This window comes from Buceros rhinoceros, unplaced genomic scaffold, assembly GCF_000710305.1.
Source record: "Buceros rhinoceros silvestris isolate BGI_N320 unplaced genomic scaffold, ASM71030v1 scaffold12768, whole genome shotgun sequence".
NCBI classification, from domain to species: domain Eukaryota; kingdom Metazoa; phylum Chordata; class Aves; order Bucerotiformes; family Bucerotidae; genus Buceros; species Buceros rhinoceros.
In genome coordinates, this window is record NW_010425333.1 from 1,635 (window position 1) to 23,176 (window position 21,542).

Genomic DNA, 21,542 nt, shown 5'->3' on the forward strand with positions numbered 1-21,542 from the left:
AGAATAGAATCTTCATACAGCTACAGTTCACTCTGCACAAGGTGTTAAACTAAACTATTTGGCAAAAATTACACCACGTATCAAAGTGATGATTCCACTGTTTGGTAAAGCAGGCTTGGTATATAATGATTTTTCACTTTATTACATGTTAGATGATTAATGCTGATGTTATATGTCAATATGGAAGGAATGATTATGCTTGATAAACTGTTTAAAATACACCGTGAATCATTGTTGGTAGTGGTGCTATACCTTGTAATTTTTTTTCCCCAATAAAGATAATATAGTACTCCCTTGACATCTTGGAGACTGTCAACTTTGTTTGAATGAAGAAAAAAATTCAGAGTTGCTTTTGTTTAATGCGCTATTGCACATAATGCTTTAGCAAGGTGGGTTGGTGGGGTTGTTTGGGTTTTTCTTCTTTCAGTTTCAGAGGTGTTTTGTTCTGTCCTCTGCTCTTATGGAGAACACCATAACTGGTGGGAAATTTATGTATTATATGTCTTTGTAAGTTACTTGACCCAGAGAAATGTAAAAAATAGATTCTTTTTTAATCACGCATGGTAATGCTACATTTTGTAACAGCTGTACATAAAGATGTTTTGATTTTTGAGATGTATGTTCAGATTATATATTTCGAAGTATTTTTCTTTAGACTTTTCTGTGCTGTTCTTCAGAATAAACATAAATAATAGGAGTCTTTTTAATAATTTAAGTCTCAGTCTCTTGGTTGTATGCCAGTGTAGGTTGTCTGCTATAAAATCTCAGAGAGGCAGTTGAAGATTAGCAGCATGAAAAGCTTGCTGAGATTACCTCCTTTGCAAGAATCTAAGGAACATTAAGTTTCTTCATTTTGCTGTAAATGATTCAATTACTGAAAATGTAAGCTAAACCACATTTTTAGAAGTTCTGGAGTACTTGCATGCTTCTGACTGTACCTTGCTAATTTGTGGGCAGAAAGCTGGTTTGTTTAGGTGTTTTAAACCTTAAATTGCAAATATAATGGAGGTATTTTTGTAAGTGTGGTGATACTCCACGTGGAATAATCCCATCTGAAAATTTTGTGGGTTAAACTGAGAACTATTTCTGAATCTACTTTTCATGGTTTGTTTTTCTTTTTCGTGGATTGGTATATGGGCCTTGGTGCTTAGGCTGTTTCTTAGTTAATTCATATTGGGTAAACTTTTTCTTTCTAAGCAGGTACAGTCATTAAAGCTAAATATACTGATACATAAAATGCATTTAGTGTTAAGAATGATTACAAGAAAGGTATAATATTGAATTCTAAAAGGAAAATACTGAAATACATATCCCAAAACATGGCAAGAATTTAACTCGGATAATTGCTTATGACTAATGCACTTTTATTCATTAAAAGATTCCTAATTTGGAGATATTGTCCCGTATTTATATAGCATATATGGCAATAATTTAAAATAGACTATTCCAGTTCAAAGAGACCTACAATGATCAAGTTAAAGCATGTTAAGGGCATCAAAAGTTAGTTGCATTAAATAATATTTGAAATTATCCTACAAATTACAGCAATGGTAAGAAAACCCTGCTTCAGGATGGGAAAGGAAACCCCTTTATATGTCAAGTAGTTCATCTAGGTCAAGACTATGGCATGTATATGGACCTGTGGACATAAAATTATGTCTGTGAATGAAAAAGATCAATCTTAAGATAATACACATGCAGAATGTCTAAATGAAAGTCAGCCTTTGGCTGGAATCCTCTGGGAATGTGAACAGCAGTAAATGTTTTCTTTTTTTAGGATAGAAGATGTTTTTTAAAATCCGAAGAAAATATGAATTAACTCCTGCATCACCTGGGTTTTCAAACTTGTGCCAAAGTTCTTGGTGACCTCTAACAAAATAACTGTGTCCTATGTTTGGAAATATTTTTTTAATTGTTGTTTTAAATCATGTTATTTGGAGAGCTTTATTTAAAAAAAAAAAACAACTTTTTTTCTGCAGAAAAACCTTAATACCTCTGGAAGGGGTGACCAACCCTAGGCAAAGGTCAGCATTTCCTAGGCTCCTAAAGCTTTAAAACTTGGAATGTTCTTTAAACTGAAGTGTAAAAGTCTTAGAACTTAAGCAGGGATACAGAGAAGTTCTTGAGTTTTTTCTCCCATGTTGTCCTTAGATAAAGCGAGTTGAAGTTACAAATAAGCTTGAATTGTTTCCCTGACTATGTCAGATGTCCAGCTTTTTTTAGTCCAATGTTTTCTATCTTTGTTTGCTACAGTTCTCCTGGAATGGAAATACTGAGCTTTCATTGCTTCAGTCAAAACTGTTGCTTGTATCTAGCAGTACAGAAAAGAAAAAGCTAGATACTGTGTTAAGGTCTTGATGTTACTGATGATATCTCTGTGTGTTCTGTTTGTTTTTTTTTTTTTTTTCTAGCATGTGCAGAGTTTTCCCCGGGGTCCTGTGAAGCATGTCTAAAATATGTTTCGGTAAGATTTTTAACATCCTTTTTGATTAAGAATTTGGTGAATTTTTTTTCCCATGTAATCAGAAGTCAGATTGTTGGGGTTGGTTTGGCTGTTTGGTGTTTCATTTTGTTTTTAATGGCGAATCTGATTGAACTGCCCTTCGTAAAAGGATGTTTCTGTTCTTACTTAAATGGTGGAGTTGACGGATATGCTGTTCCCCTCTGTCATGCTTGAGGCCGGTGTGCTTTTGCTGTGCAAGGGCTCTGTGATTTGGTCACTGAGCGTATTTCTCTGCTCTGTCCAGAGAGGACATGCTGAGTAGAATCCAGGTTTCTAATGTCTGTATGTGCTCAGTGCTTTCACAGCATAGCTGAGCGATGTTGCTGCTGCTTTAGGCTCATCCTTGTTTTGCAGGCATCACTTAGATAAATTTCCGTATTGTACAAAGGCTAGATGAAGTGCATCTTATGTGGCTTAAATGCCTTCCATTTCTTGTATGCTGGAGAACTGAGAAATTAATGAAAACATCAAGAAACCCCTTTCTCTGGAGGTGCCCCAAGCAGTGCATTTAACTGAAGCAAACTGGACCAGTGCTTTGTAGATGTTCAGACGTGTTGGCCTCTCCACTGACCATCAGAACTCGAGTGTATAAGGCTGCCAGGCAAGGTCACCTTTCTGGTAGCAATATTTAAACTAACACGAGACTGCAGTAAGGCAGACATTTAAAGCAATAGAGTTTGTTTTTCTGTTCTTTGCTTTAGCTTCTTAGCTCCACCATAAGGGCTATGGTAAGTATGCAAAAGGGGAGTGTCCCCGCACAGTAGAAGAAACTCCCATATTTACACTGAGAGATTGTCTTGAATTCTAACTTCAAATGTCATTGAAAATAACTATTTCAAGAATCTTGAAGTTACATAAGCCGCTGCAAAAATTTTTCACAAGGGAAAATTGAGAAATATCTGAACTTACCTTTTATGCTTCTCTAATGCATCTTTTGGCTTTTTCATGGAGAAAATATTAATTGCCTTGCATTGATGTGGTTATCATGTGTGGTCAGACCTGTATATCTGTCGCCATAAGCGTGGCATTGTGTAAAGAACTCTTCATCTTCAAAAGTGTAAAGTAGGAAACGGAAAATACGGGTCATTAAAGATTAAATGTTCAGCACTACCACTGGTGTGACTGTCATTTCACATAAGCACTGCTGCAGGTACATGAGCACAGCTTTTATTGACCTGAGAGCTCCGAGTTCACCTTGTGAAAAAAATAAGTCCTTCAGCTGTGTTTGTGTACTGAAGACACTAACAGAATTACACGTACATTATTTTCAGAATCTGTCAAACCACTGACAGTGTCCAGGCTTGTTCTGCTGACGGAATGATGGATGATTCAGGGCAACTGTTTCAATAGCATCAGTGCAACCCTTGAAGAAAGGAGTTTAGGCTTGATTCAGACAATCTGCATGTACATTTAAAACAAAAGTCTACAGGAAAATCCATTAGCATTCATGTGAGCAATAAAAAAAAAAAATCAATGATTGCTGAAATTACTTTAATTGCTTCAGTAGAAAAAACCCCAGGTTTTCATATTGGTAATAATATAGATAGCAGCAGCAGATAAAAATGAAAATTGAATATTTGATTAATAGAAAAAAACAGTTCTAATCAAACCTTAAAATGTAGCAATTTAGTTCAGTTAAATAGAACTATAACTCAAAATACTCAGATTCTGTTTATCGTAATTATAACTGTGGTCTTTTTGAGTTAGTCTTTAGAGTTGATGAATATGTATTTTCTTGTGTTCTTATCAGTAGGTTCTGAGTGGTAATTTTAAGATGAAATGCAACAGTTTATCTTACTTACAGTATGGTACATTAAAAAAATAACACATAAGGATTTTAATTAGAGCTGTTGAATCATGAAACTGTTTACTTCAAAGGAGTATTTGCTGCTATGACTAGCAGATTAACATGTGTATTAAAATTTGAGAACTTTATCTGTAACAGATCATATGTAAATATCTATCACTTAACATCTTGAGAGTCTTTTCTTTGTGTTTCTAACTTAATATGACAGTGTATAAGACAATATGTAATGCAGGCACTAGTTATCTTGTTGAAAATGGGTTTTAGGCAAGCAGGCCACTAAAAAGATAACAGCTATAGGAAATTATATGATCAAAAATATAGCCAATTCTTTTGAAAGAAAGGTGGGATAAGTGACTTGCATACAACTGTCTGATTATACAGGGAGAAACATTTATTTAATGTTTATCGTTACTATCTTTTAAATACTGATGTGTTTTAATGCTTAGTATGTTCCTAATGAGTGTGGACTGAATTAATAATGTTGCACTTTATTTTAGTAGAGTCTCACATGGATATCACTGACTTCATTATCTACCAGAGTGTGAATGTGCTTCCTGGCATAGTCTGCAAAGGACATATGATTCACCTCTAAATAAAATCTTTTCAGTCTTCATTTTTAGGTTATGTAGATGAGGATTAATATTAACGAAACATTTCACTCATTGGGTGTTCAGGCTTTTTTCTAACTTGATTCTGACAATTGGCTCAAGTTTTAGCATTGGGAATTAAATAATTGAAATACTTTCTTTTTAGCCTCTGTTTCAGAAGCTGTGTCACATATAGCCTTTTGCACTACACGTTTTTAATAGCTGCATGTTGTAGTCTCCGTCAGTGACACAGTTGGCCTTTCTGTGCTCCTAGTTGTCACCAACAGTATGGAGTCATTTAGGTTAGAAGAGACCTCATGAGTCATCTTATCCAGCCTCTTACTCAAAACAGGGTCATCACTGCATTCAAACTAAGCTTAACAACGATTTTTAGTCTGCCCCCTATTAATCATTATTTTTGAACTGTTAATTCTTTTTAAATAATTGATCCAACAAAAATAAGCATTCTCATCTAACATCGTGATTCGGGTTAAAACTTAGGAGTACGAGGTTTTTTGCGCAGGTTGTTACGCCTTTCTTATTTTTGTTGATGTGTCCTTATGGATGTGTTTGACTTGTAGTAGTCTACCAGCTACAAAATATGAATACAATTTTCTGTCTCTTTCTTCACTTTTTCCAAGAAAGCAGAATTTAATACAAATGTTTTCCATTCTATATAACTATATAATGTTGTCTAATCCTTTAGAGCAAGATAACAGACTTTGTGTGATTGAGGCTGCATAATGTGTTCTGGATAGTACTGTTAGATAAGCATAGTTTCTGGATGAGCTCTTTCTATAATGAATCCTAAAAGACCTTGTTCTGTCAAGGATTCCTTTTACTGTCATCCAGAACGTCCTCACTGAGTTGTATGGTCAATGAATTTTGAATGAGTATTTATTTTAACAGATGAAAACCAAAATTTGAGCTTGATGCCTAGTGATGACTTAAAGCGGTATTTTAACTCTAATACATCTAAGAAATTCTAAATTTTAAAAATATCCACAAATGTAAGTGTGCACAATTAAAATACACAATGTACTTTGCCAGAAAAATTGCATAAGGTTGTATCACTTCCTTGCAGCAAAACCTCTTTCAGAGTTGTAAGGGTTCTTTATTGTTTTCTTTCTGTTGATAGTCAAATATAGGGCTGAAGTAAGATTATAAGTGTATTTGTATTCCTTAAAGATACCATGTGTTTTAAATTTCTTAACTGCCAGCTCTCTGGTTTTCTATTTCTTACTGATTTTGGGAATTCTAAACCCAAAGCCATTTTATCATCAAGTATACAGAGTGCCTGCTATATTTTCAGGCTAGTGTAAATACTTATTATGTGTAAGTACAAAATGTATTTATTCACAATTCAGTTTAGGCTTAGTTAGAAATTGTACCAGGACTTCTGTACTTTTTATACGACAAAGCACTTTGAATGTATCTGTACAGTATTGTATTCACTTAATTCTGTCTGTGGAGAGTAGCACTAAATTGTAAAATGTTTTTGAAGATCAATAATTTGGGTGTTTTTTGTTTCTTTTGCACAGTGCCTTTGGTGTTACACCAACAACACTTGTATTGATTACCCTGTAAGAAGCATTCTTCCACCATCTTCATTATGTTCCCTCTCAAATGCTCGATGGGGAGTTTGCTGGAGTAGGTACTAATTTTACTTTTGCTGTAGAGTATGCTTAAAGTTAGACTACTGCTTACTAGAGCTGTTTCCTGATAATTTATTTGGAGGGGTGGGGGCAGGAGGCAGCAGTGGTTATGACTTGGAAACATGATCCCTAATCTTATGGGCTGACAGAGTCATTGTTAAGGGTTCTTTGTGAACAGCCAGTATAGTTACTGCTGATCCACTGGCTTTACAACATTTACTATGTAGTGAGGTTCTGTTGATTGTAAAGTCTAGACTGGGAACCAGTGATGCTGGAATGTTCTGAGTATTCTGTGTGTAGTCTGGATTCACCTGTTTCTGAAACCATACTTCTGAGGTACAAAGAAATAAGGCCATTCCTGTTGACAAAAGGTGACCATTCTTAACTTTTCAAAAAATTTCTTAAAATGTTGGATGATATGCCCGGATCTACAGTTTTTATAGTATATTCCAGTAGTAGCAGTGAACCACTATGACAGGAATGGAGCCACCCAAAAATTCTTAAATGCTGTTTTTGCTTAAACAGCTGGAAAACCAATGTGGTCTCTGGGTGCTGAAGGCGATATAGTTAAGGTTAGAAAGGATGTTGCAGAATGCTGCTGTAGACTATACTACTGCGTCATTTACTTGTTCTTGGATTTCCTTTTACTTCATGTGTTGTATTATGAAATACAGTACAGTGCATGTTCTGCCATTGGGGTGAAATCTTTGGAGCTATTTTTGCAATACTGTGTATACAGATCTAAATGCAGATTAGACTGGAACAGAGAACAAATAAGACATTGGAAAGCTTGTCATATGAAATAAAGAGTACAGCTTTACTCCAGCAAAGCAGAGGTTTGCTGCTTTCTGTGTATTTGCTTGTGTACGCCAGGAGGCTAAAGGACAAAAACAAGTGGGGGTGAACTATCAGTGACTATGGTAACTGTAAATTAGAAGAAAGTTACCATACTTGGAGAAATGATTTTATGCAGTAGTCTAAATTAGAGTAGCAGAGGTAGAAGATCGCTGTTAATGCAGTATGCAAGTATCTACCCCTGGGAACGGAGGGGCTCACTTGGATGGTACGGGAGAACTTTGCCGATTCTTTGTTCCTAGCAGAAGAGATCTGTGCTTTGGTTTGTGAAAGAAAGGATTTATGCTTAGACTTTTAGATTTTTTAGCATTACAGAAGGGATATAATTTCACTGATAAGTCACCCTTTTAAGGAAATTTGGCTTTCAATATTGTAGTAAATGCTGTTACTATTAAATATTTAGCAAACTTTTTTCTGGAATTGTAGTGGGTTGACCCCTACCATCACAGGTACTAACACAGGTGCTTGCTCCCGCCCTCCTCTGGCCCCCATGGGATGGGAGAAGAAATTAGGAAGAACAAAAGCAAGAAAACTCATGAACTAAGATAAAGACAATTTAATAGGTGAAGGGAAAAGGGGGAGAAAAGGCAGTAAAAAAAAAGGAACCAAACCAACAACAAGAAAAAGAAATTGCTTACCACTTCACACAGGTAGACTGATGCCCAACCAGTCTGTGAACGATAGTCACATTGGAAGTCAGATACCCTCTCTGCTTATTTTTCCTTTACCTCAGGTTTTATTGCTGATGACTGTTACATGGTGTGGAATTCCTCTTTGGCCAGTTTGGGTCAACTACTGTGGCAGTGTCCCCTCCTAAATTCTCCAATCTCTTGCCTACCTCCAACCCCACTTGCTGGGAGGAACAGAGTAGAGGGGGGAGGAAGAGAACATCTTGATGCTCTTCAAGCCTGTTGAGCAACAGCCACAATACTGGTGTGTTATCAGCACTGTTTTAGGCAGATATCCCAAACATGGCATGATACCAGCTGCTACGGAGAAAGTTAACTCTCTGCTGCACCTAGTACAGAAACCTGTGTCCTTTTGCAAAGCAGTGATTACCAATATCTACTGATACTACCAGTGTTCTTGACAGTTTACTCCTGCTATAGAAATGGCTTCTAGGTTGGATGCCATTTGTGTTTCTAGATTGAATGTAGCTTAAATGCAGAATGAAAACTTTGTAGGAGAGCACATTCTCACCAGAAGTAGTAAGTGGAAAGATAAAAGGAAAGCCAACAAAAAACCACCGCATATGCATTTCATTAATAGATTTTTTTTTTTTTTAAATATCGATTATATGCAGGAGTATGTCATGGGGATTGTCGCGGTTTGAAAGGGGGGTTCTTCCCCCCACTGAAAGGGATACGACAGACTGGTGTGTTTTGGCTGGGAAGCCAGCCGAGAGTCACACAGAAAACTTCTGATGCTCGTTAAAGGTGCTGATAAGAGCTTTAGTGAGCTCGTTAGGCTTTTCGGGCTAAGGAACATAATAACACATATGAGCGATAGAAGCAGGAACGTTTAATAAGACAGATGCCCTTAAAGTAAAGATCAGACTGGGAAAGGGAGAGAAAGGGATGAGGGAGAATACATCTCGATCGGGCAATTCCCGCTGCTTACAAACTTCACCCCACCATGGCTCACCACGCCGGTGCGGGGGAGGGGGGGAGGGGAGGGAAGGCAAAAGTCCGCCTGTAGTCCGTTCACCTGCGCAAAGCTTGATAACGGGGTTCTCTCCTGAGACAAACCTTTCATGCAAATAGAACTCTTCTCCTCTGGGGTGGCTGTAGGAACTCAGTAAAGGGATGAACGCTGCTTCCGGACTCCCACACACACACATCTGCGCCGCGGGCTGGCCAAGTCACGTCTTAAGGGAATATCTTCAAATTCTCCTGCGCGTAGGGGCTACTTCATCCGCTGCAGGGATAAGGGGTACCGCCGGGTCCATCCAGGGTTCTCTCCTGAGACAAACCTTTCATGCAAATAGAACTCTTCTCCTCTGGGGTGGCTGTAGGAACTCAGTAAAGGGATGAACGCTGCTTCCAGACTCCCCACACACACACATCTGCACCGTGGGCTGGCCAAGTCGCGTCTTAAGGGAATATCTTCAAATTCTCCTGCGCGTAGGGGCTATTTCATCCGCCGCAGGGATAAGGGGTACCGCTGGGTCCATCCATCAGGGCAAGACAGTTCATTAGACCACCCCCGCTGGGAATCGGCAGAAAAACGGAGAAGGTTCTACCCATTTTGCAGAAGGAGTCTTTTACTGCTTCAGGGAACTAGCAGGTCTTGGATGTGTCTTTCTCTCCTTGATAAAGTCTCCAGTCTGAGGGCGTAAGCTTCAGAGTCCTGCGCGGCATATCTGTAGCAGCGCGGACGAGATAGAGAGGAGGGCAGATAGAGCAGAGAGGGTGAAAGCAAGATGGCAAAATGGCGTCGAATCTTCTCGGCGCGCCCCTTTTATGACTTCATTCAAGGAGGCGTGTTCTCCTTCCCAGAAGCTTGGGAGAACCACAGCTCTCTGGGAAGAAGAAAGCCAGACAACATGAGAGCATCCGGTTCCTCCATGTTGAACCCAGGACAGGGATATACAGTCTTACTGAGACTGTCCCCTTAGGGGTGTGTGGTGGTGTTTTTTTCTTTTTGCAAATAAAATAGAGATGAATGTTGGCTCAGTGTTGCTGAAAATGAAGGTGACTATGGCAGCTCTGAGTCAAAAGCTAATGACTGGTGTCCAGTTACAAATTTATATGGAATAAGATATGTTGACAGATTATTGATCAGCAGTTGGGGGGGGTGGGGCGGGAGCTGAAGAATGATATAGAAGCAGTGTAATACAAAGTAGCTTAATTGTATTGTTTTTCTTGACCAATAAGCAAGTGAAATAGATAATGGAGACAGGTATGCAGACTGAAAACTGACAGTCTTTTTCTGCACTTTAACAGGATCAAAATACACTTCTGCTTCAATTAAAGTATACTTTTTTAAAAAGTTAAATGGAGATTGAAACCACTTTTTCACTTCAGTTCACTGAATGAAGTATATTTAATTACGTGAAAATCTTAGGAATGAGAAATGCAGTATGGCAAAATGGGTACTTTCAGAATTTACTTGGATATTTTAACTAGAAACTATGTATTAATCTGTATTGTAAACTGTACCCAGTACATTAAAACACAGAGGTGAAATATTTGCTGAAATCTAATCTTTTTGGCAAGATCTGTGAATGATATACCTTGGCCAGACAAGCTGGTGAGATCTGTAGAGGAATAACAGACTCTTCAACTTGTGCATGTGATCAGAGGGGACAGACCCTCTGAACTTCACTTGATAAACATGATGGTCTTATCACTAGTACCCTGAAGCAGTAAAAAGTATGTGTGCAGCTGCATTGTATTACTACAGCAGTGTGAAGCTGCTGAATCTGGCAGAGGTTGGAGGGAGTTGCGGGAGAAGACAGAAGAAACAGCTTCCCTGCCCCCTCCCCCACTTAGTTTTATCTCTGTTGTAACAACTTACCTGAATTATTTCGTTTTATCCTTTGTTAGGTCCTTTAAATAACTCTGCAAAGTTGTGTCTGTAGCTTTGTTTTTATCATCCCTGTTGCTTTCATCTTGGGCCTCATTCTTTTCTAGGACATCAGATTTTTTATTATTTTTTTTTTAATGAATGCAGTCCTGTTCCAGGTTTAGACAAGCTACAGTTGTTAGAGCACATGCTGTTAAAATAATAGTCCCCTTCCTTTTGTAATTGCTCTTCAGACACAGATGGCTGAAGTTGTGTGGAGAGTGTTACTGGCTTCTTCACATTCTATGACATTGGCATCTTAGTTAATTTTTCTCTAACTGCTACAATGTGTGTACGCTGCTGCTGCATCTATGTCTTTTTTTGTTGTTCATGCTGTACATTGTCTAAGGTCCTGATTGGGAGGACGGATCTGTGGAATCACCAGTAGATACATATATATCATAGAATGGTTTGGGCTGGACAGAACCTGAAAGATCACCTCACCTAGTGACACCCCTCCTACCATGGGCAGGAACACCTCCCTCTAGGTCTGATGGCTCGAACCCCCATCCAACCTGACCTTGAATGCTTCTGGGGAGGAGGTGTCCACAGCTTCTCTGTGCAACCTGTTCTAGTGTCTCACCACCCTCACAGTAAAGAACTTCTTTCTCATATGTAATCTAAATCTACCTTCTTTCAGTTTGAAACCATTATACCTCATAACACTCTGATAAAATGAGTCCCTCCGTATCTTTTCTATAAGCTCCCTTTAATTACTGGAAGGCTGCTATAAGGTCTCCCCAGAGCCTATATATCATATAAAATATTACAGGATGACTTCTAATAATTTGATATATGTAAAGAGCAGTTTACTTAATGTCTGTTCAGTGTGGATTATGCATAGAAGCAAAATTCAAATGCTGAGTTTTAACAGGTAGTTGAACAGAATTGTGGTTTTGATTATTTATTTACATACAGAGATGAAAAATGCTTGGGAAGGAGGGGAAGAGTGATCAAAGACAAATGTTTAAAGTTGGAATCTAACAAGTTGCATTTATTCATATTTTTCAGTAAAGTTTGAGGCTTTAATTATTGCCATAGCGGTAGTAGCTGGACTTGTTCTGGTGTCCATAGCAGTCTGTTGCTGTTACTGCTGTTACTGCAGAAGGCGTTCCACGAGGTAAATACGTATATTTGTTTCCTTTACTAACTTCGGGTGCTGGTCTTCCCTCCTACCTACAATTTTTGCTTTACAATATACTAAGAATCTTTTCATTTGTAAGCAATTTTGGTTACTTTGCTTAGTTTGAGAAAGACAACAAAAAAAGAGGTTTAGTGACAGGCAGTATGACAGTGGAAATGATGCTGGAATTACACTGAGGCGATGTTATTAGTGGTAGCATCGCAGAGGTGTTCAAAAAAGCTATTGCTTTACACTTCTATGTTTTACACTTTATTAAGATTGGACATGAAATATCTCAATAGCTAAATAAATACTTGCTTTTTGTGATAACAGATCAGATAATTTTTCAAGACAAGTTCAGGGGACAGGAGAAAGGGACCAGAAGAGAACAAGTAACTGAGCGACAATGTCTTACAGCACTTGGTATCTGTGCTTCAGAGTTTACTCTAGAATCTGTCAGCAGCCAATGAGTATTTAAGTGATTAACTGTCTTTGCCAGTTCAACAAAATATTCTAAATGTAAGATGATACTTTTTTCTCTTAAGATACTGAGTGACTTATTTTCAAGTAAATAATGCAGAAAATTAATACTCTTTAGATCCTGGAGGACTTCTTTTACTGGCTTACTTCTCTAATTGGTTAATAGCCTTCAAGGGGAGGGAAATAGTTGATAAGTAACTAAAATAGGTAAGTCAGTGATACCACATGAAGTGATCAGTGCTTATGCCCTGATGAAACACCTTATTTATTGGGACAGCACAATATGCTTTCTTCTATCACTGAAGTATTAGAGCTCAGGTTTCTGGGCAGTGTAGTTTCAGTTAGCTGTGTTCCTTTTGTCCTTCAGTGCTTCTCATGTGAACAAAATGTGGACCCTATTTCTCAATTTGAAATAATTTCAGTACTTTTTCAAGCACTGTAATTCGTTGTTCTTGTTTGACAGAGCAGTTGCTTTTTTAACAGTGTGTGCAGCTGTACAGCGTTTAGTGCTGACCTTCAAGCCAGAGAAATATGGTACATCTGTGTCCTTAAAGGAGAAGATAATTGTAAATAACATGTTGTTCACTTTTTGTTTCCCTGAGGAAGATGCATGGACTTATTCTGCTGGTAGATTGGTCTAAAATCTGTTCTAGTGCAAGAATTTATAACTCTTTAGCACTGTGCTGATAAGCCCTGAAGATGTATAGAACTGTTTTAGATTTTGCATAAGATCTGCCAACATCCTCTGCAGAAGAATGGAGTAGGCCCCTGTGGCTGATGTGCCGACAAATAAAGCTTGGTTCCTGTGAAAAGAGAGATTTGTGCCAGACTTCAGTTTTAGTAGCTAAGTTGTCAATCAGTACTGTAACATCTGATTTTAAAAACAGAGGGTTGGTTGAGATTTATCTTGTGCCAGGACTCCAAAGGTGTCAAGCTTAATCTTCTGACACAGAGGATTTAAAGGTCTTGTCAAAGTGGGGTCCAGCTTGCTTCAGGAAGATTCAGAATGTGTACATGGAAGCTTGATATATCACTGGCTCTAAACCCAATTGTTTCTCAGTTAGAATTATTTTGCTTTCTGCTTACTCGGTTTTGGGGACTCCTTTTCCACAAAAGAATCTTCTTTAAAGTTAATTGGAAGAAGGAAATATTATAGTAATATAGTATTAGATCTGTTTTACCTGGCCTCTTGGATATATTGTCTCAGATCTCAGGGGTAACCTTGTTTTGTGGAAGTGTCAGTATTCCTCCTGGGAGTTTTCAAGCTGTGGGCTTTCGGTGTTTAAGAAGCCAGCACTTACTTCTTCCAGAGAATACATGGGTACATTAATCCCCACGTCAGTAAGTTGCTGGCTTATCTGAGTCCCATCCTTACCACAGAAATCCTAGGACTATTGGTGCATTGTTTCACTTCAGGTGTATGAACTTAAAAGAGCCTGGCTTCATGAACTTGAGATATAACTATTCATGAAACTATACTAAATAGACTCTCTTGAACTTCTTCAGTTTAACAACTTTTTTGTATGATTTCAGACCTTCCAGATTTTAAAGAAAAACTCAGTTCCTTCAGAGTGTCTAGAAATCAGAAGATATTTCATGCTTTTTTAATTATAGAGAAGAAAAATATTTTCTGAATCCTATACTGGCATTTTATTTGATAGTTTTACATTTTGCAACACCAATGTGAAGTGAGACTGTTGTGTAGTTATAAGGGGTTGGTGTCTCCAGTAAAGTAGTTTTGCAGAAGGGTACCTAAGAATGGGAGCTGCTAGTCTTCCTAGACGTGCTAATGTAGGGAATTGATCAGTTTTCCAATAAAGGTGGCCTGTTGCACCTGTTTCCTGCTGCTAAACTCCCCCAAGATTTTTCTAATTTTTTAATGTGGAAATGAAAAAAGGAAGAACTAGAAAATTTGTATGTGAAACATTACATGGACTCTGAATTACTGGGTTGTATTTAAATGACTAAGATATTCAGAGAGATGTATGGACTAATTGAGCAGATGGAAAAAACTGAGTTCAGACTTCCAGTTCTAGTATCTGAATTCTCTGTTAAAACATTTGACATGCTTTAATTAACCACTGGATGTCACTCTTGCTTAACTTGTGTTGGTTGCTGCAGATGTGTGGTACTATAACTGTTCATTTCTCTATTAGCAGATGTATTAGTATTGTAAATTATTTATATCAAACATCTTCAGATAGTGCATTCAGTTTTGAAAAAGTGATTAGCACTTTTCAAATCACTTGAAGGGGAAGGATGGCAGGTGTCCGTTCACTAATCCTGAAGAATTGTCATGAGTTCTGTCAGGGGAAAAAAAAGACAAGTAAATTTTGTTTGGGATCCCCAGTTCTTATGTGGTTTTATCTAATGGTTAAATGGAGCTGAGCTTTCTCTAAGGCAGGTCCCAAAGCTGAAGTGCCTGCATTCACTAGAGTATATCTGCAGGCACACAGCTCAGACATACTGTGAAGGCTCAGCATTTCCCAGAACCACACAGCCAATGCACTCAGGTAAATCCTTGCTCATTCCAGAACAGGGAAGGAGCTGCCAAGGCAGTTTGTGCAGACTGCTTTCTTGGGGGCATCTTGAGATTGGATAGTGATGGTTGTTGGAAGGATAAATTGTTCTGGCATCAAAGGCTTATGAACCATCGATCTTCTTCCAGGGGGCAACAATGGACTTAACTGTGCATGTGCAGTACACTTACTCTAAACTGGGTGTGATGTGGGAACATGGCAAGTAGGAGTCCTGCTTTTGGAACAGTCTGCAACCTGCTTATTAGAGACTTTAAATTGTCTGTGGAGTCTGAGTGGCACATTACAACAGTGAGTGAAGCATGTGGTTACTACAAATGCGAAAGGCTAATTCTAAAATTTGTCAATTATTCAGCAAGGAAATTTTACATGGGTGTGAAGAAGTCTCTCAGGTCAGACTATAAATCCTTTCTGAGAATAAGTCAAATGACTAAACATTGATTGCCTAGTAGTGAAATTGCTTTTTCCCACTCTTATGCTTTCCTTCCCTCCTTATTTTTCTAGTAGACCAGATGAAGAAGAAGAACGGCTAGCTAGAAAGAGAGAGGAACGAAGACTACAGTCTCTTCAGAGGTAAGTCTTGACAGCTTGATATATAGCTATATGGTTCCTTGTGATACAGAAGTGTTATGCCCTTCTGAGGAGTGCACTGTGTACTAAACAAAGAGGCATTATGGAGTTAGGCATCACAATGTCAGGTTTTTATAAAACCAGGCTTGTTGTGAAAGTTGCAAACTTAATTAGAAACACGTATTTCCGTAAGTAGGCGGAACCAACAGGCTGATGCTCTCTGTGTCAGGTACCATGAGTGCTCTGTGCCAGCCATGAGCAAATGGGAAACGTATCTAAAGTCTTGCCTTAGTCTCTCCTGGATTGATGCCTGTCTGTGGAATGAATTAATACCTACATGAGGCTGGGATTCAGCGGCAAAAACCAGGTTTTGGATTCATTTGGTAACTGTTTCTCTATGATTCCCAGCCAGGTTTTAAAAGAGAAGGAAGCTGATATTGAGATACCTGTTAGAAATGTTGCTTAGGAAATGGAAAACTTTGGCTCAGATCTCACTTTAGACTTAATTTTAGATATTCATTCTTTCCATTAATGTTGTAGCACAGTGTAGGAAGAAGTGCAAGAATCAGCAGTGGTACAGTGTTTCTCAGTGAGAACAGCATTCCTTCACATGTAGATTTCTATAGCTTAGTTCTCCAGTGACTTTTCATGGTTTTTACATTATTCTTTAGATAACAGACATCATGGTCCTACCTGTAAAAATTGCTTATGAGCATGATGTGCTTTTTGACTTATACTTCCTCTTATGGTCTTTATTTCGGAGATTCACACTGGATTAGCTTCATCAATACAAGAGGAGAGTCCTAACCAAAATAATGCTAGACTTGGAGATATCAGGTGTGGATTTGAATCCTCACAGACTGACAAGGAAATTGATCCTAGATTTGCCATATCCTGGTTACATTCTCTAAATACTCAAGTTACTGGGTAACAGGTGGGCACCTTCCCCACCTTGCTGATACCTGCTGATTTCTCCTGAGCTCAGATTCATTGTTATATGAGCAGGAACTGCAGGGAACAAGGCACACTTCCAGGTAAGACCCCTTGTGCAGCTTTTCCAGGAATACATTAAGTTTCTTTATTATAAATGTGGATAAGAATACAAGGTAGGTAGGCAAACATGCTTGCTTTGCTCAGACGTGTTAAGTGTCTTACTGGGCACAAAAATGGGAGCCGGTAAGGTTCTCTTAGAGATGTACTTACTGTTGCTTATGTCTCTGACTGGCAGGAGCTGGGAGAATTGCTCATCATAACTCTATGCAAATCTGTTTTCTGGTTCTGAACTGTCAGGTTATATAAGAAAATACAGCAACTGTTTGCCCTGAATGTGACAATGGTTATTGCTCTGCTCAGCTACTGCTCTGAAGTTGCTGTTGTGCAATTAGGAAGCAGAATAAATACTGTTGTAACAGGGTAAATTGATGTGTCCTTCAGCCTTGCACTAAATTCCTAAACCTGTTGGCAGTAGAAAGAATTAGAATAGGATACACTGGTAATGTTTAATAAAGAGGTTTTCAGAGCTTGACTTAGTGCAAAGCTTGAATGATTAGTTTTGGGTTTGTAATTTTGCTTTATTGTTCTTAGAGCCATTACGTACTCACAGTTTAACTTCTCTGTTTCAGTTTCCTACTAGCTGTGTAATACAGTTTAGCTTTTAAATTTACAGCACAGACTTACTGTTGCAGTAACATATATTCCGCATTTGTACTTGTTTAGGAAGGAATAAGCTTAAAAGTAACTTCCTGCAGAGGGAAGATGAGAATTAGATGTCTCCTAGTGTAGTTGACCTAAAATTACTGTTTTGAAAAATGTATATTTTCAAGTGTAATGGGTCCAGTAATTTAACCCTTTAGACTATGAGTAAAGGCATTTGACTTCTGTGTAATTGAACTGCTGATGCAAAGAGCATTCTTACTTTTCTTTCATGCCCAAGGCACAACATTCCTTAGCTCTATACTATGCCTCCATACTACGCAGAAAGTTATTTGTCATGAAAGGTCGGGACAGACAAACACGACGAACTGCTTGTGTGCACACAAAGCCTTTATTAAAAAGAAGTGCATAGTCTCTGTTATCAAACTGTTTTATACTTTTCTAGTACAGTGTTTACTCTACGTGCCCTCCTTGGATTGGTTTCAAGTTCACTCCCCTGCCCAGAGATGAGCTGGCTCTCCAGTCACGTACTGACCCAGCTTCTCTGTGTCTTCCCAAACGACACACCCCCTGCTCACTCGACTTGCCTCCCTATACTGTTTTCTTTTTACCAGCTGCCGACTGATACTTTTCTACTTAGGCTAATTAGGCTTTCTCCTGGACCTGCCGGGGTCTGCCTACAGTTATTCACACTTCCCTGAGGTTTTTGAGGTTTTTTAATTCTGTTGGGCGAGTTCAGTGAACAGTCTGAGCATGTATCCATAAGATTGCTGGAATCCATAGGATGCAAGGGCAGCATGAATCCAGGGATGGGAGAAAAGCAAAGAAAGCATTTATTTGGAGACAGAGTTAAAAGCAGTACTTTGCTTTTCACTGTTGCAAGGTAGTGTCAAACTTTATCCAAGAAGAGAATGGATGCAAATTTGTTCTCATACGGATCTTAATTTGTGAGCTTAAGTGTCATACTTGAATGTGCACAGAAGGGTAGGAAGTAGGTGGCCATTTCAGGAAGTACGCTCAGGCATAGTCATACCACACAGTTTCTCAGATGCTGAATACTTTCAACTGATTGTAAAAAAGGGAAATTTTCCACCCGTCAATCTACTTCTAACTAGTCACAGCACAATAGACAGAGTGCTAATGTGAAGGTGATGTTTCCTCTGTAATGCTTTTGTTGCCTCTCTTCTAAAGAGGAGGGATATCAACATTTTTTTGTATACCAAACCATGTGCCTTGTTGTGATGAAATGGACATCCTTAATATTAAGCTGCATTGTTTAATTAAATCAACACTCATCTATGTTTATAATAAAGCAAACGGTCATGACGAGGTGCGTGGGGGCAGTCATGTACCATAACTTTTCCACTGTGATTTGTGTATCAATTTCAAATCCTTGGTACAGTTAATCTGTAGGAAGTCTGATGCTTCTGGATTGTAGGGTTTGTGCACACACGGAGCTAGCGATGTTGCACCAGGAAATTAGTAATGCAGAGCTAAGATGAGCTCTATTCCTGCATTAAGCCTAGGAACAAGGATTGCTGAAATGATTTTCTGCAGCCTTAGAGCAGCAGACTTCTTTCCTGACTTCTCAGGAGTGTGTCTGTGAAACAGAGGAACTGTTGTAATTGCAGAAGAAAGCTTAGCAGCAGCCCTGGGATATTTTCCATGTTCTGAACATACATACCTGTTTGTGTCTGTGGCTGGGGGGCTAATGGGAAAGACACAAGGAGTAGGCCATTTCAGCAACCAGAACACCTCTCCCTACCAGCTGCTTGCCTCCTGTAAGCCCTTAGGTGGAAGAATTGCTAGTAGCAGGCTGTAGAACAGATTAATAGTCTCAACAAGCTATTTTTTACCAGTGAACTGCAGAGGAAAACGTTGTATTGTACTGTCTGGTCTTTCCTTTCCATGGCCTGTGAAGTTTTCACATAGTTTTCAAAAATATATGGATAGATACTCAGATAAACAAGGGAGGAAAATAGGCACAGCATTGACTTTGTGTCTGTTTCTTGTAATCTTTTTTTTCTGTGGGATTTTAGATGTTTGGTGGTTTGTTTTGAATAACAATAATTCCCTTTTGTTAGGGAAGTATCCTAAAGTGATTCTGAGGTTTGAAGCCTAGATGGCCTGATTTTTTTTTTTTTTTTTCCCTCACACGCACCCCCCCCCACTTACCCTTCTTACACAAATACTTAGAGCTTTCTGTGTACAGGGCAGATTCAGACTGACTGCAGCTGCAGCGGTGAGTCTCTGTTACTTCAAACCAGGTATGCAAAACAATGAAGAACATGCCATTAGTGCCACCACTAAAAAAAAACCCACAACTGGTTTGAAGTCGCATGATACCACGTGGAATCTATACAGAAATAAAGTTTTGCTATATATAGGAGAAGGCTGCTTTAAGCAGAATCTCTCCATTCTCTTTCTGAGATCCCTTGCCTCATATAATGTCTTTCTCTTATGCAACACAGAAAGCAGGAATCCTCTGGTCAGGTTGCTCTCAGTAGATAGACTTTACTACTACTTCCTGTTCTCTTCAACCTCTCACTCCTGACTTTCTTCCTCCGTGTGAATTTAATTTCATTACCCTGATTTCCCAGCTCTTCTTCTTCCTCCTGCTGTTTGGCCAAGTTGCTTTGTTTCCTGTTCTGCCTAGTCTTAATAGTGGAAAGGGTTATAAGGGAGATCGGTATCTCAGGGAGCTGGTAGTGAAAGGTTTTGAGTCAGTTTGTCCTGTTTGGTTTTCTCATCATGCTCTATCTGCTTGCTTTCTGGAAGTGCAGTTGCAGGGAAAGGCAGTTCATCCCTTCAGCTCTGTAGGAAGCAGGATAACTGCTTCTGAGGACACACAGGGTATGATTAGTAGTAGGAATTGATCAGAGTTGGACTATGTGTATATAGGGTAGATGGCATCTTTGGTGAATTAAGCTGTTAGTGCTTAACAGCTTTCTGCTGAATATGTGCAAATTAGAATTGGGTGAAAGTCACAGCTTGTCTAACTGGGTTGAGTTTTAATAGGGGCAACAAAAGGGGTTGTTGTTATTAGAGGAACATTGTTTTGCCAAATTCTATGTTCTTTCTTCAAAATACACAGATTCTGGATCGTCCTAGTGAAACAGTTGTGTAGGAGCTTTTTTGTTTGATTTTTAAACTAAGCAGCATAGATGCTCCCTTTGAAATATAGGAAAATTGTCTGAGGAATGATGGAGTGATACCCATTTGAACTTCCTTTTTTCCTTCCCTTTTGTAAAGGGGAGAGGAGGAAGGGGAAGAAGAAATTTACTCATCAGACACTTAGTTTATGTAAATAATTAAAGTTTGGCAATATTAGATACAGTCTGGAAAACTCCTATGATTAGACAATACAACCAGAGGCATCCAGTTTTTCTATAACATGATATTTTAACTTATTCTCTGCATGGATGGCATGATGGATTTTAGAAACTAGTAGTTATCACTTTATGCTTGATATACTGTTTAAAACAGGTGAAACATGTTTTATCTTTCTAGGTTTATTATATTGAATTAGGATTTTGAAGCACACAGCTGTATTCACTGCTAAATTTTATAGTTATGCTCCCTGCTGGAAAGCATTAGGGAATCTTCCAATATTGTGCCTTGCTTCTTAGGTATTGATGTGTGTGTGTGTACATGTATGTGGATGCATTACTTTTATCTAGAAAAAACCCACTTTCTTTATGTTTGCAAATGTATCTTATTTTGACATTATTGATTAGTGAGAAGTTACAGTGAATTAGATACATAAAGTGCATAAAGGAAGATATATCTGATAAATGATTTTTTGAAATTTGTAGTTGCATATTAAGTTTAAAAAATGCTGCTGTCTTGTATGTAATTATATTTTGTTTACAGCTCAAAACCGACTGAATGTTCTGATGCCTTTATTTGTTGCAGGAAACATGAAAGAAAACTGAAGCATGATGAAATACGTAAGAAGTATGGTATGTGGTAATCTTGTTTTGATACTCAATATCTAAATTGATTCCTTTTTTTCTAATTATTAAAATTTGCAGTAGGAAGAAGCTGCTTTATGATCAGAAGTAGTAATCAAGGCCAGTTTCCTACTGATGCATGTCTTCTGTCACCTGATCTCATCACTGTTATGCTTCTGTTCTCTTCCTGCACTGATTCTCCCACTGGGCAAGAGAGTGTGCTGAATGGGGTGTTGTTTGCCTGGGGTGGGC

The 21,542-nt window shown here is 38.4% G+C and overlaps 1 protein-coding gene across 1 annotated transcript; it reads left to right on the plus strand.

The window, feature by feature from the left end:
* Positions 1-1,466: 1,466 nt before the first annotated feature.
* LOC104497825 (pituitary tumor-transforming gene 1 protein-interacting protein-like) lies at positions 1,467-21,299 on the plus strand (the record flags this gene model as incomplete). The annotated part of the gene is made up of 6 exons (XM_010141115.1): positions 1,467-1,500; positions 2,412-2,464; positions 6,439-6,547; positions 11,986-12,094; positions 15,619-15,687; positions 21,253-21,299. Coding segments are annotated over exons 1-6 (421 nt in total), but the record flags the coding sequence as incomplete, so codon positions are not given.
* Between the last annotated feature and the right edge of the window lie 243 nt (positions 21,300-21,542).